The sequence below is a fragment of the Rhipicephalus sanguineus genome, chromosome 3, assembly GCF_013339695.2.
Source record: "Rhipicephalus sanguineus isolate Rsan-2018 chromosome 3, BIME_Rsan_1.4, whole genome shotgun sequence".
In the NCBI taxonomy this organism is placed as follows: Eukaryota; Metazoa; Arthropoda; class Arachnida; order Ixodida; family Ixodidae; genus Rhipicephalus; species Rhipicephalus sanguineus.
In genome coordinates, this window is record NC_051178.1 from 186,815,644 (window position 1) to 186,828,643 (window position 13,000).

Consider the following 13,000-nt stretch of genomic DNA (forward strand, 5'->3'; position numbering starts at 1 on the left):
AAAAACACATTGAGCTCACTGACAATGAATTAAGAGACGCCAGCTGCATAAGTAGTGGATGAATTTTTCAGGAACCTTAATGGTTTTGTTGCTCTTGGGCTTCACATCAATTTCCTTCACCATGTCTATTGTCTTATGACAATCGTGCATGCAGATAACAAAAGAAGAGCACCGCTTGGACAGCCGCCAAGAGACTCATCACCATGTCGAGCACCAGAGAATTTGGACAAGTGAGACTAGCAGTGAAGCTAAGACAGTGCAAGGGACAAGGCAGGCAGGGCCTCCCCCTGTTGCTCCCAGAGGAGGAGGTGACATTGCTCAAGTGAAAATATCGGGTGAGGCTCTCAAACTTGTGCCTGTCAGGCAACCTGCAACATTCCGCATCAGTGCTCCTGACTTTGACCGAGGCGACTTCCAGGTGACAATCGCTGGTAGGTGAATTAGTAGTTCACCTGAAGGATCTAATTACCATCACCACCCCTTTCCTTTCTCCAAGTTTCCCTTCACATTACCCCGATGATGAGCGGCTGTGTCAAAAGCACCTGCTCAGGCTGATCTCCCAGCTTTTAAAATAATGTTTAGACCTCCAAAATCTTTTTTTCAACAACTAGTCACTCTAGCGTGAAAATGTATAAGTATGTTGCCTTTTGTATGAATTACACTATTCTGTGTTTATGTGCTTTAAGTGCTGTTGGTAGCTTTAGGAATTATACAGAACAGGGGTGTTAAACTTACCTGAGCCAAGGGCCCCAGTCACTAAATGCAGTCTCGCAATGGCCTGGGCAGTGAAGAAGGTTGAAGCGAGATGGGGGCGGGGATGAACAAGATGTCAGCTAACATTGCTATTTGAAAGAAGGCTTTTGCCATATCTCATTTATGGGTAATTCCTGAAGGGGATTTAGAGTGAGGATTCAAGAAACATCGATACCGATCTACAGAATAACTGAAATCTGGCGCTGATTCTGAAATATAAAGTACTTCATCCACCGTTATGGCTCAACACAGGCTGAGAGCATGGGGTGCCTCACGAAAAGAATGCTCAAGACCAGAGACCAGTCATGTCTGTGTAGCTCATGAACATACTTATTAAGAAATTTTTTTTTTTAATTTGGGATGAAGACATTCATGCCCAGGCCAGGCCGCTAGAGAAAGAGATGCATGCGGCCCGCGTGTTTGAGACTCCTGACATAGAAGTTCATGATGTTATGCTTGTTCAGAGAATTGCTTGAGAAATTTAGCATGAAGGAAGTGTGAGTACTCTATAATATCACTATTGTGAGCATCTGCTAATTGATATAAAGTGGTATCTTAAGCCAGTGCCTGTGTCTGACTGGGTGCTTCCATACTTGTTTTGTCTAATTAGCGCCCACTGGACGAGAGTTCCCTGTGCACATGGATGTGCCACATCCCGGAGAGATAGACGTTGAGTTTATCACATCTGAAGTTGGCGAGCACGTCATTGAAGTGAAGCTGCAGGGACGACCACTGCCAGGTAGCCCCTTCCGAAGTCATGCCTTTGACGCCACCAAGATAAAAGTGGGGAGACGTTCCCAATGGAGTGGTCGGTCATCCCGTGGAGTTTGAGAGTAAGTGTAGTTGCAGTGTTTTCTGCGACTGTGAGACTGCTCGATATTTTTAATGTTCATTTGACATCTTTTGTTGCTTAGTTTGCACACCGTTTCATAATTTGATAGCTGACTTCTTTGCATTACTTTATTCGTGACAATTTGCCAACTTTCTGGTTTCTTTTTGTGCAGTTGTGTTTGTTAGTCTGTCTGTGCATTTAGTCAGTTTACTTAATACATATACAATAAGCTTGTTTAGAATTTTCATCTATTCACTAATACTTTCTTTTCATTGATTATCATTTCATGCTTTTATCTATTTATGCATTAGTGCACAGCTCCTATGCTATCAACAAGACTGGCTGTATTGAAAATATGTAGTTAAATGTGGAAGAGTGTTTTTGTTACACCAAGCATTGCTGTTGAACAGAAGCAGCGATGACTGAACAGTTATCATTAATAACGATTTTTTTTCGTGTGTTGGATGAATGCTTTTATTGTCAGCTCTAGAGCACTGCACTATGGCTTTAGGGGCTTTGCAGCTGTATGAAGGCACTGAATGTGCCCTGAAGCCTGCACATTTTATTATTGAATTGAATTGAGTTCATTTGCAACAAGGCTGCGAGGATGACCAGGCAAAAAAGCTAAATTGAGCAGTTTGAGGGGAACCTGGCCACCTCATATACTGGGCAGCTTCACAGCGGTCAAACAGAAGCACATGGTATACATACTACATAACTAAATAGGTGAACAGCCACGGTATGAACTAATAAAGGTTATCGTGGAAATATTTCGCACAGTTGAAGCACCATTGCATACACAGTTATCGCTGTGTATGCAATGTAAATTTTTCTCTCTTTCGTGTAGCTAACGACACTTCCACTACCTACATTTTGTGGCTACTTCATGCATGCGTTCAACTGCATTCAGTTATTTTGTCCTGTAATTGTGATTGCTATTATATTAGTACACATATTGTAGTGGTCTCTCTCTTGTTGTCCACTTACAATGTTGTAAAGTTGCATGCATTTTCAATGCCCTCCACCTACATTTAGCAGTCTGTGATGTGTGTTATATGCACCTATTTAGCTTGGCTTGAAGGTTTGAAGGTTTTTGTACTAATGGTCTTGTTTATAACTGTCTTCAGTTGGATCATTTCTTCATTTTGTGCTCATTGTATAATACAAGAGTGTCCATATACATCGATGTAATTACTTTGCTTTACAGTTGACGGTGCTGAAGCTGGCTCGGGCAACCTAGAGATCATGGTGAATGGCGACCATGTCACAAGCCACGTGAAACCGCTTGGTGGCCACCGCTTCCTTGCCTCATTCGTTCCTCGCACAGCTACTGTGCACACAGTCGAGATGAAATTCAATGGCGAGAAAGTTCCAGGTGAACTCATTTTCCTTCTTTGCCTTTTCCCAGATATTTTTGAAAAAATAGAACAGTTATTAATATTGCAAGCAACATTTTCTAATGATTCTGTTATGTTGCACAATTTATGGGTAATGTGCATACTCTATAGGTCTTGTAGCAAGACAACACTAATTAAAAGCATTCCTTAGTATCCTTGTGTAGGGCATTTGGACTTGATGCCTTTACATGGTGCCCATCCAAATTTGTTTCACAAGAAGTTATAGCTTTCTTCAAACTGGGTTTGGTGCATCCTTATTCTCTTTTTCACACCAGTTACGATGGCATTGCTCTGTTTGTGCAGGATCCCCATGGAAGTGCGAGGTTCGAGACGTGCCTAAACGGGGCCCAGTGTCGGCAAGGGGCCAGACCTTGCAGACATTCAGCTGTGGCAAGACTGCCAGCTTTGAAGTGCACGCCCCAGGCTGCAGCAAAGACGACATAAAAGTCAACATCAAAGGTATGCCCTTAGCTGACTCTATACTTGCCTTGTCATCATCACATTTATCCTTATCATTACTGATCAGATTTGGTCCAGTGAAGAACAAATGCCCTTCCACATTCAGCATTCTCTAACGATTGACGTGTGCCAATTACAACTATCTCCCGCGGCCCCTCACTGTTTTCCTTTTTCCGTGATGTATTTATTAATTGCCATACCATTAGCTATCCCTTCTCTGCATGACATACATTGGGCACATCTTTCCTTCTTTCAGCTAATTTTAGCTAGAATGACTTGAACACATGGGCTGTGCATGTAAAAACTACGTCCTCAACTGCAATGATTGTCAAAAGAAGTGAAAAGTTTTATGTGTTGCAAGGTGTAATGTCTGCAGCTCTATATACACTCTTCTGTCATTAGGACCTGGGAAATCGAGGATACAACCTGTTGTTGTGGAGCGCCCAGACTGCCATGTCGTGGAGTTCACAGCCTTGGAAGCTGGTGAGGCAAATATAAATGAATGAATGAATGAATGAATGAATGAATGAATGAATGAATGAATGAATGAATGAATGAATGAATGAATGAATGAATGAATGAATGAATGAATGAATGATAGCTTTATTAAAGTTTTTACTCTCTGCTTGCAGTTATGTTTCACAAATGTCACATATACTTCCATTTTTGTCATTAAATTTAACACCTATTGTGCTAACTGCTTTGCAATGTCATGGAACTTCAGGCCACATTTGTAGAAAATTTCATTCACTTCTGCAGTTTCAGGAAAGTGATGTTAAGGCTTCGCATAGTATATCGTTTCTTTTCTTTGTATTGTAAATGATACTGCATGAAACATTGCGAGCTTTACTAAACATAGTAATGCACCAGCTGTCACTGATTCGCACCTTCAACAGAACAGCTGCGACTTTCTGTCTTGGTTTGCAGGTACCTACCAAATCGAAGTTACAGCTGGGGGTCAAAAGGTTCCGGGCAGTCCATTTGTGTCAAAGGCCTATGATGCTTCATGCATCACCCTTAGTGATGTCCCTCAGTCCTGTGTCGTAGGCCAAACATCTCAGTTCCAAGGCAAGTAACTCCACCTGCCAAACATAACTGTCTTTCTCAAGTTAAGTTGTCACTTTTACGATAATTAGCAAGTAACATTCTTCATCCATTAGTGCAACTAGCAATTGCTTCCTTCAATTTTGAAAGCTTTGTTTGGTACAAAGAGCAATTGTGTGAACTGGCATTATGAGGGCGAAAAGAATGAAGTTTCTTTGTTAACATGGTGATTAACATGGTGGTCTTGAAGTTCTTGATTACTTTCCCTTTCTTTCAGTTTTTTCTGCAAGTGGCTTTATGTGTGGAAAGATTACACATCTCGGTGTTCAACAAGCTCTTGTGGAAGTATTCTGTTGCCACGCTAAATGCCGACAAAATGAACACAATGCTTAGATTTCATTTGAAGTTATGCTTTACTTCACATTTTATGCACATTCGGCTGCACTGACGTACACAGCACTGTCATATTAAGAGGGGACTAATAAACGTTTAAGTACCTAAATGCACCATGCTATCAACTTATTGCTCGTCTGTCTTTTTTTAAAAAAAACTAGACGTAACATATGTGATGGTATGAGCATAGAAGCTTTGCGCTTCTTGTAATTTGCTTTGAGCTGGCACAGTTAATGCCTATGCTGTGACATCATTTTTTTTTCAGCAAATTTTTTGTCACCCATAATGTCCAGCAGCATACCATGTAAAAAGGTAAAATATTCAAACAAGGATGATGGGTATGGAATCGGACAAAATTAGCAACAGTAGGAAAGTATCAAAAGCAAAAAGAACAAATAAAGATTTAGCTGTTCCATTCTAAAAAGGCATAGCAGTTTGGAAAATAATAGGCTGCAGAATGTAACAATGAAACATGTTTCGGGAACACAAGCAAGATACTATAAAAATATTATTCTGTAGGAGGCACTGTAGTCTTGCAGATAAACATAACAGCTGCACCATCTGCGGTAGTTGATTCAGATTATGTGGTGCTGGTTACGAATGGTCACCATTGATAGTAAGCTACTAAGTGTATCTTGAGATGGTTACACAATAAATATCTTGCCGTGCCCATTAGTATGGCTCGTATGTCCTACGAGTAAAATTGATTTTTAAATGCTGAAGCAACGGCATGCAATGCTTCTACAGGAGAGAGCTCCATTGTAATAGTGAAGCACTTAATAAACTTTCATGTTGAAAGAGTGACAGAAACACCAAAAAGTTGGTGTCGAGATCCTTTAATATTTTTTTAAGTGTTATCCATATCATGTCAGTTGCAAATGGAACTGATTAAAACAATTTGCAGTGGATGCATCGAGAGCTGGTGAGGGGCAGCTGGAAATATCGGTGAACAATGGCGAAGTTCCCAACCAAGTGCAGGTGCTCAACAGTGGTCGGTGCCTGGTCAGCTTCAAACCTCTGCGACCTGTACCCCATGTGGTCAGCATCATGTTTAATGGGGAGAATGTGCCAGGTAGGTAATTTGTTTTTCGAAACTGATCAGTGGTTTCTCATTTGAGACTGTTATGGGTCTGAATCATTTACAGGCAACGTTAAGTGTTAGCGATTACTCTGCTATCTTTAACTTCCCACAAAGACTTAATGTTGTCTCAGTATTGCAGGTAGGAAGTACACAGCTGCCACTTTGTTACATAATCAAAAAGCATTCAAGCAATGCATGTAGTTGCAGTTTTATCTCCCATATGAATGGCACAAAGCACTTGTTTCCATCATGTGGTAAAGAAAAACACAAAAATGTTTTTTCCTATGCAACAAATTCAGACTACTGACATTACAGGCAGTACTTTGTGAACACAATTTTTCAAAATAGTCTAAATTAGTACAGTTGCATTGCACCATTGATATCATCGCGTTTCTCAGGTAAATAGTTTACATGGAAAAATACAACATGCGAAGGGATGCAAAGTATACAGCATTACAAAGCATGAAATCATTGGACAAATTACATACTAGTTTAGAAAAACGCACATGCACAGGTGTGCTGTATCTATTTCCAATAATAATATATAGGTACTTCCTTGTATCATTTTAGTGTTGTTAATAAGTTTTGGCATTCGTCAAGACACCAGACTGAACAGAGGTAATTCTTAAATGGCATTTATTTGGTGCTGCACTGTTTGCTTCATGCAGGTTGCCCAGTGGTGCTTCAAGTGTCTGATGTGAACCAATGCTCATTGGACCTGAGTTCTCTGGAGCTAGTGCCTGTTAATCACCCTAGCAGGTTTCATGTGTCAGGGGTGTCTGATGAAGACCAGCTGCGGGTGACCATTGTCTGTAAGTTCTGGCATTTGATTCACAAATTGTAGCTGTGGTTGCTTACACCTAGTTCATGTAGTTTTGCGTTAGAGTAAATACATCAGCATCCTTATTAAATAAATGCATTTCAATTTGGCACACGCCCACATCTCAGGCACATCTCATTGTGGCACCTACAGCGGTATAGAAAGATTTGTCTTGAATACCTTTATTCGTGAAAGCGAAAGAGGGATCGTGGGGCAAGTTGTGTTGTAGTAAGCATCCTTTGGCATTGAAATTCAGGGGTGATGAATGAAACCTCAAGATATTGAAGGACAAAGATGGAAAATACGTTTGCATAGTGGTATTCGGTAACAGCGGAAAATATTTGCTAAGGAAATCTAATCATTAAGTGAACTGACATCTTTGTAATATACAGTAAACATCAAAAGAAAGAGGAACTATGCTTCTTAAAAAAGTTTTGCTGTTGTAGTTTGTGTGAAGCTGAAATCAGCCCCTATATGAAAATGTGTCTTGCTGGCAAGAAGAAAATACAAGAAAATAAATAAATAAAAGGGCTTTTAAATGAATGTCCTCACACCAGCCATTTTCTGGTTTTACTACTATTTCTTTTTCCATTGGGACACTGTTTAAAAGGCTGAAAGTAAATGGAAAGCTACACAGTAATTTCTGCCTTGCATTATTTTCTTGTAGCTCCGCACGACAAAAAGATTCCTGCCAAAGTAAGCCGCAGTTCAAGAGGAGGACTGAATGTCGAGTTTGTCCCTGATGAAGTTGGTAAGTGTCATTACATACGACTGTTTTTGGTACATGCTTGCTCTGCGAGAACGAAATGTACATGAAGTAATCACATAACCGCTCTTTCATATTTCCCTTACTTTTTAGGTGTGGCTTAATTGCAACAGTACACTCATCATTTCAGCTAGGTATACCTGCTTCCCAATTTTGCAGTTTAGTTCTGAGGTTCTTAGTTCATCTGGGATCATTAAAAAGGAAACGGCTTGAATAACTAAACTATCACGTAAAATTGCACTTGTTAATGCATGTCCTGTATGAAACAGCCTATACAGATAATCTTAGACAATTGCGATCTAGCATAGAACGAACCTCATATCTAAACTCAAAATTTTTTTTAAATCTAGAAGGTACATTGTGGCAGCTTTCACTGTTCTTATTTAGAAGTTACATAACTTGAAGAAAAAATTTTGTGTTTGATATCCCAAATATTGACCTCACTTCAAGTAAGGGGGAATTAGCGGGTGTAACAAGATGCAGCGACCGTTTTAAGGTATAAAAATTCTGTAGCATTAATTAAATACAAGGCCTATATCTGAATAATTACCAGGTGTGTGATCATTCTCAAGCATGAAAATTGAGCTTAGGATCTCACAGAAAATTTAAGTGAAACACAAATGCCAATGTGAGAGAAAATGGCAGTACATGGTGATGCTACCATGGCTATTGTTACGTGCACAGTAGCACAAATGTGTTCTTTATATCGTCCATTAACCATCCCAAGAGGCAGTGCTACTACAGCCTACTGGGATAGTGACAGTGCTGGTTTTTGTTGTAGTGCCACAATAATTGGATTTGCATGTGCCATTCACTATGTATGTGGATTCTGAGGCTCTGAGTACCCATGTAGTCAGTACAAACCAGCTCTCTGTGCAAGTGTGGATATGTGCTCAGCTAGAGAAGTGATCTGGATGCAAATCTGTATTTGGAGAAGCCGTGAAAATACAGTCATTGAAGGTCGTGTTGATACAGTTTGCCATAATGAGCAACAGTTATCTACATAGCGCAACTCAGGTAAGAAGCTAAGGACGACATTATAGAAAAAAATTGCACCATTTCCCGCTAAAGGAACCATGAGGCGATGCGAAGCCGGAGCACTTGCACGATCGCGTTCCGTTGGCGTTCTGTGGGCATGCTACCGACCTCGCGTCGTGGAACGCGAAGAGGAACGCTACGCGCGTCTTGTCTTCCCTCTAGCCTGGCTGTTAATTCTCACAGGGCGAGCGGGGCACGCGGTCGGCAGGGATGCGAGAGGGGGGGCAGCATAGGAGAGGAGAGGGGACGCGCATGCGCTGGTGCTCATCGCGGCGTTGCGCAGGAGAGAATTTCGGCATGTCTAGCCCACGTTTCAGAGGAAGAGTGGAAATGGGGAGGGGAGAGGGGAAGTGGAGAGGGGGAGGGGAGAGGGGAAGTGGAGAGGGGGAGGGGAGAGGGGAAGTGGAGAGGGGGAGGGGAGAGGGTAGATATGGTGAGTGGAGAGGGTATGCGCATGCGCAGTAAGGGTGGTCACGCCGCACACCACCACCACCGGATTGAACTCCGCCATAAGATACTTCGCATCTAAAAGAAAAGTCTGTAACAGAGGGACTCAAAGGAGGAGCACTCCTTCGAGTGAACTGGTGTTAGTTGTATGTGCAGCTTGTGCAGTTGTTGAGTGTAGCTTGGACAAAGACGCAGTGACAATCATCGCCTCTATGGCTTTGTCTTTGGCGCACCGAAGTTAACATTTCATACAAGTCGTCATTGCACTGAAGCTAACATTTCATGCCCACTCTGTGCTGAGTGAGTGGAAGAGGGCAAGAGGTAGTTACTCCAGAATTTGTTGTAGGGTTAAGTGATACCATCACTTCTGTGCTGGCTTGCAGGCCCATACATGGTACAGGTGGAGCATGCTGGGAAGCTGCTTGCAGGCACCCCGGCGACTGTAAAAGCTTACAGCTCCCATAAGGTGGATGTGAGTGCTGTATCGCAAGGCACTCTGGGAAAACCAGTCCAGTTTACAGGTGAGCATCTGAGCTAAAGTGGTCTCCTGCTTACAGGCGATGGCTTTTTGTGTCAGCACATACACCAACAGTACACAGCTACATTTTTTCAATCTGCATCAAGGCATCAAGGCCTTTGTAATGCCTTTGCATTTGTAATGGCATAGAAAGACTGGGGTGAGAGCTGTGCCTTTAGGTCTGGCAACATGGAATGTTGCCTGACTGAATTTCTTGTGCATGACATTCTTCTTTCTTGAAACATCTTTGCAGTTGATGTGGGGTGCGCTGGTGAAGGCAACCTTGCCATCTCGGTGACCTCTCGCAACCGTGATGTCCCCACTGTGGTTCACCCCATGGGTGGGGCCAAGTTCGCCGTTTCCTTTGTGCCTAATGATGGGTCAGACCACATCATCAGCATCAGCTTCAACAAGGAACCTGTGCCAGGTACTGACAGCTTCTCACGAGTGGCCATCCTATGCTTTTTTGAGACCTGCTTTTTCTCATTTTTCTTTGTTTTTTTTTTTCTTTTTATGACAGCATGTTGCAGAACAAATTTTTTTATGAACTTTTGTTAAGGTCTTGTTTGTTCTTGATTTCAAGTGTTTGTGTACACATGACATTACGCTCAATAAAAAAGAAATTCTTTGTCGTTTTTTGTCAAGTCATCCTTTCATGTGTAGTGTTCTATGACTTACACCACAGCAAGCAATTTGATGAGGGAAGCCATTGTCAAAAATGAAAGAAAATAAGAAAGGAAAAAGAATTCTCATTCTCAGAATAAAAATAATGCAACACATAAATTTAAATGTGAAGTTGTTAAAACATTTATACAAGTTTGTAATGTAACTTGATCATATCCTCTGTATGTGGTTTTTATCTTTCATCAGAAAACAGTGGTTACATTTGCAAACGTGGCCGTATTCATAAAATAAGTTTTGTGTTATAAACCGCATGTACACCTATATTCTGCAGGAAGTCCCTTCAAAGGTAAAAGTTCATGATGGTGGAAAGATTACAGCCATGGACGTCTCCACGTTGGCTGCTGCTTCGGTGAACAAAGTGGTTGGCTTTGTCGTCCAGAATGCTGCAGGAAAAGAGCAGGATCTGACTGTCAAAGTAGAAGGCAAGCGATGTTGTTTGAGCTATTGCCACTTTTTTTTAGCTTACATGAGTTAAACTTCACCCATTTCGTGCTTTTCATTTCCTTGTATGCCTATGTGTTTGAAATGTAAGTGTGCTTCAACTGATTGTGCTGCGAAAAACAGTCTTATTGGCGAGTCGGTTTGCATTAATTGTGCATGAGAATAACCCATCCTTTGATTTGTGTTCTTCCATTCGCATGGTCTGCTTTGCCCTCTGAAAATAAATGGCCGTAATCAGGAAGCTTTCTTAGCGTCTGTGCTTTAGAAGTTCTTTGATAGTATGTGTACAGGGAACACTTGCATGCAAGTTGTTGGGATTTTGCTGTCTCGCAAGAGCTCAGTCACCTTTAATTGAAGCAGATGACTTTGGGTTTGGCAGTTCTGACTCCTTTTGACACATCTGTGCATTACTTCACAGACACTGTTTTCATAGCCACTTGCAATTAGGGTGTCAGCAATACGCAAATTGTACATTTGAGCGTTTCCTTTAACAGTGGACCATACTATACACCAATTACTTGGTAGCCATTGCGAACCTAAGTAAACTTTAAAGAGTTTTTGTATGGCTCAAGGGGCCTGTGATATGGAAACCTGCATATTTTTGACAAGTGTTGATGCATGCAGGTCCCGACAGTTCTCCACTGCCTTGTTCACTCAAGGACGCTGGAGACAGAAATCTCAAGGTTGAATTCTCACCCACCAAGGCTGGTAGGTGTTTCTGCAAGGATTATAATTGTTTGTTTTCACTCCTGTTAATCAATTGTAAGGTACATTCTCAGCTGCTCTGCATTTTTCACGTCAAGCCAGAGCATACCCTACTTTTAATGAACAAGGTTTTGCCCGTTCACTAGCTTCACCACTGTGCGATTGTCTATACTGAGATGGCACAACACCCAGAGGGAGAAACTTAAAGATTACGGCAATATCTGACGACGCACACGGTCTGCATAGCGAGGACTAAGCCATTCAGAACATGCCGTAAAACACAACTTAACGCAACCAGAAAGAAAAATTGGCCGTGTATATGCGTGCTCCGCTGCAAATGCCACATAAAGACGATAGATGAGGCGCTGCATGAGATATGGACGCCATCTGGCAATACGTCAGGAAACATGAGCTTGTGCAGAGGGTTTCCTTCCTCCGTGGCAGAGGGCGTTCGTCGGCGCGCATATGGCATTTTCAACGCAGCTTAAGAAACTAGGGTCTTTAGAATTACGTATCTTTGTACTTTCTATTAAAGGAACACATCGCGTAATACTTACCTAGTGATGTTGCGCCTCAGGTATGCGTAATATTTACTTTTTGATCGACAGCGTTCACAAGTATGAACAGCCGTACCAGTTCAAGATGGGTTGGCGGTAAGCAAGTGGTTCAACTTTGGCCGGGTCGCTGAATCGGGTGACAGACAAACAGACAGACAGACAGACAGACAGACCAAAATTTCTGCGTTTAAGTTCCCCAAGAAAGACTATCGTCTCTAAAAACTGGGACACTGCACCGTGTGAGTGAAGGCAAGAATACACACATGACGGAGCCCGATGTACTTGAAAGCGGAAGCAAGCAGATCAAGTGCTGTACTTGCACAGTGTACAACTCAGAGTGCAAAAGTTGCTGTGTTATTTGTTTCTTTTCTAGGTTCCTATAAATATATTATTTTAGAGCAAAAGAAAGCTAACGCTGTGTTTATAACTTCCCTAGCATGACTAACACGTTAGTGCCTATGGCGGCCAGTAGGGCCGCATAGTTGTTTAGGAGCCCAAGAAAACTGCGATTTCAAACGGGCGTCATTAATTATAGACTGAATAGAGCGCCGAAATATTTCGGAATCTGCATATCTAATCCTTGTTGAAGCAGGGAAAATTAGATCCGGGCAGCTTCATTTTCTTTTCACTACCCCTGTAAAAGGGCAGGGGAATTCAGGTGGATAGGTGGGAGTGGCAAGAAAGTCAACTAAGATTGTATGTTGGGCTTGTCAGTGAGTCCTACTAACTGCCATTGGCATAGCGCATCCAAGATGGGACAAACAACTGCATCTGTGTGTCTCTGTATCGCACTTTGTCCCGTCACTAAAATAAACCGTATTGTTTTTAATGCTTTTTTAAAGAGCTAGGAACTGAGGATGCATGTATTCACTGCCTGGCAAAATTTATGGCACTATATCAAGGGTCTTCTACTGCAGGGGAACACAAGATTCACGTGTCCCACCAAGGATCTCCGATCGCAGGCAGCCCGTTTGTCTGCAAAGTGTTTGACGCTCATCAAATCAAAGTTCGTGAAGTGCCCAGAGGATTTGTAGGGAAACCTGTCACCTTCCTTGGTAGGTACACT

General features: G+C 41.9%; 1 protein-coding gene across 1 annotated transcript in view; it reads left to right on the forward strand.

The window, feature by feature from the left end:
• LOC119386187 (filamin-C) overlaps positions 1-13,000 on the forward strand; it is a 179,896-nt gene that overhangs the window by 139,048 nt on the left and 27,848 nt on the right. Inside the window, 15 exon segments of the mRNA XM_049414247.1 lie at positions 155-431; positions 1,364-1,539; positions 1,541-1,586; positions 2,793-2,960; positions 3,286-3,441; positions 3,844-3,924; positions 4,369-4,509; positions 5,783-5,950; positions 6,628-6,771; positions 7,447-7,530; positions 9,414-9,551; positions 9,801-9,994; positions 10,503-10,653; positions 11,297-11,380; positions 12,852-12,989. Of these exon segments, the coding sequence (XP_049270204.1) occupies positions 155-431; positions 1,364-1,539; positions 1,541-1,586; positions 2,793-2,960; positions 3,286-3,441; positions 3,844-3,924; positions 4,369-4,509; positions 5,783-5,950; positions 6,628-6,771; positions 7,447-7,530; positions 9,414-9,551; positions 9,801-9,994; positions 10,503-10,653; positions 11,297-11,380; positions 12,852-12,989 (2,146 nt within the window).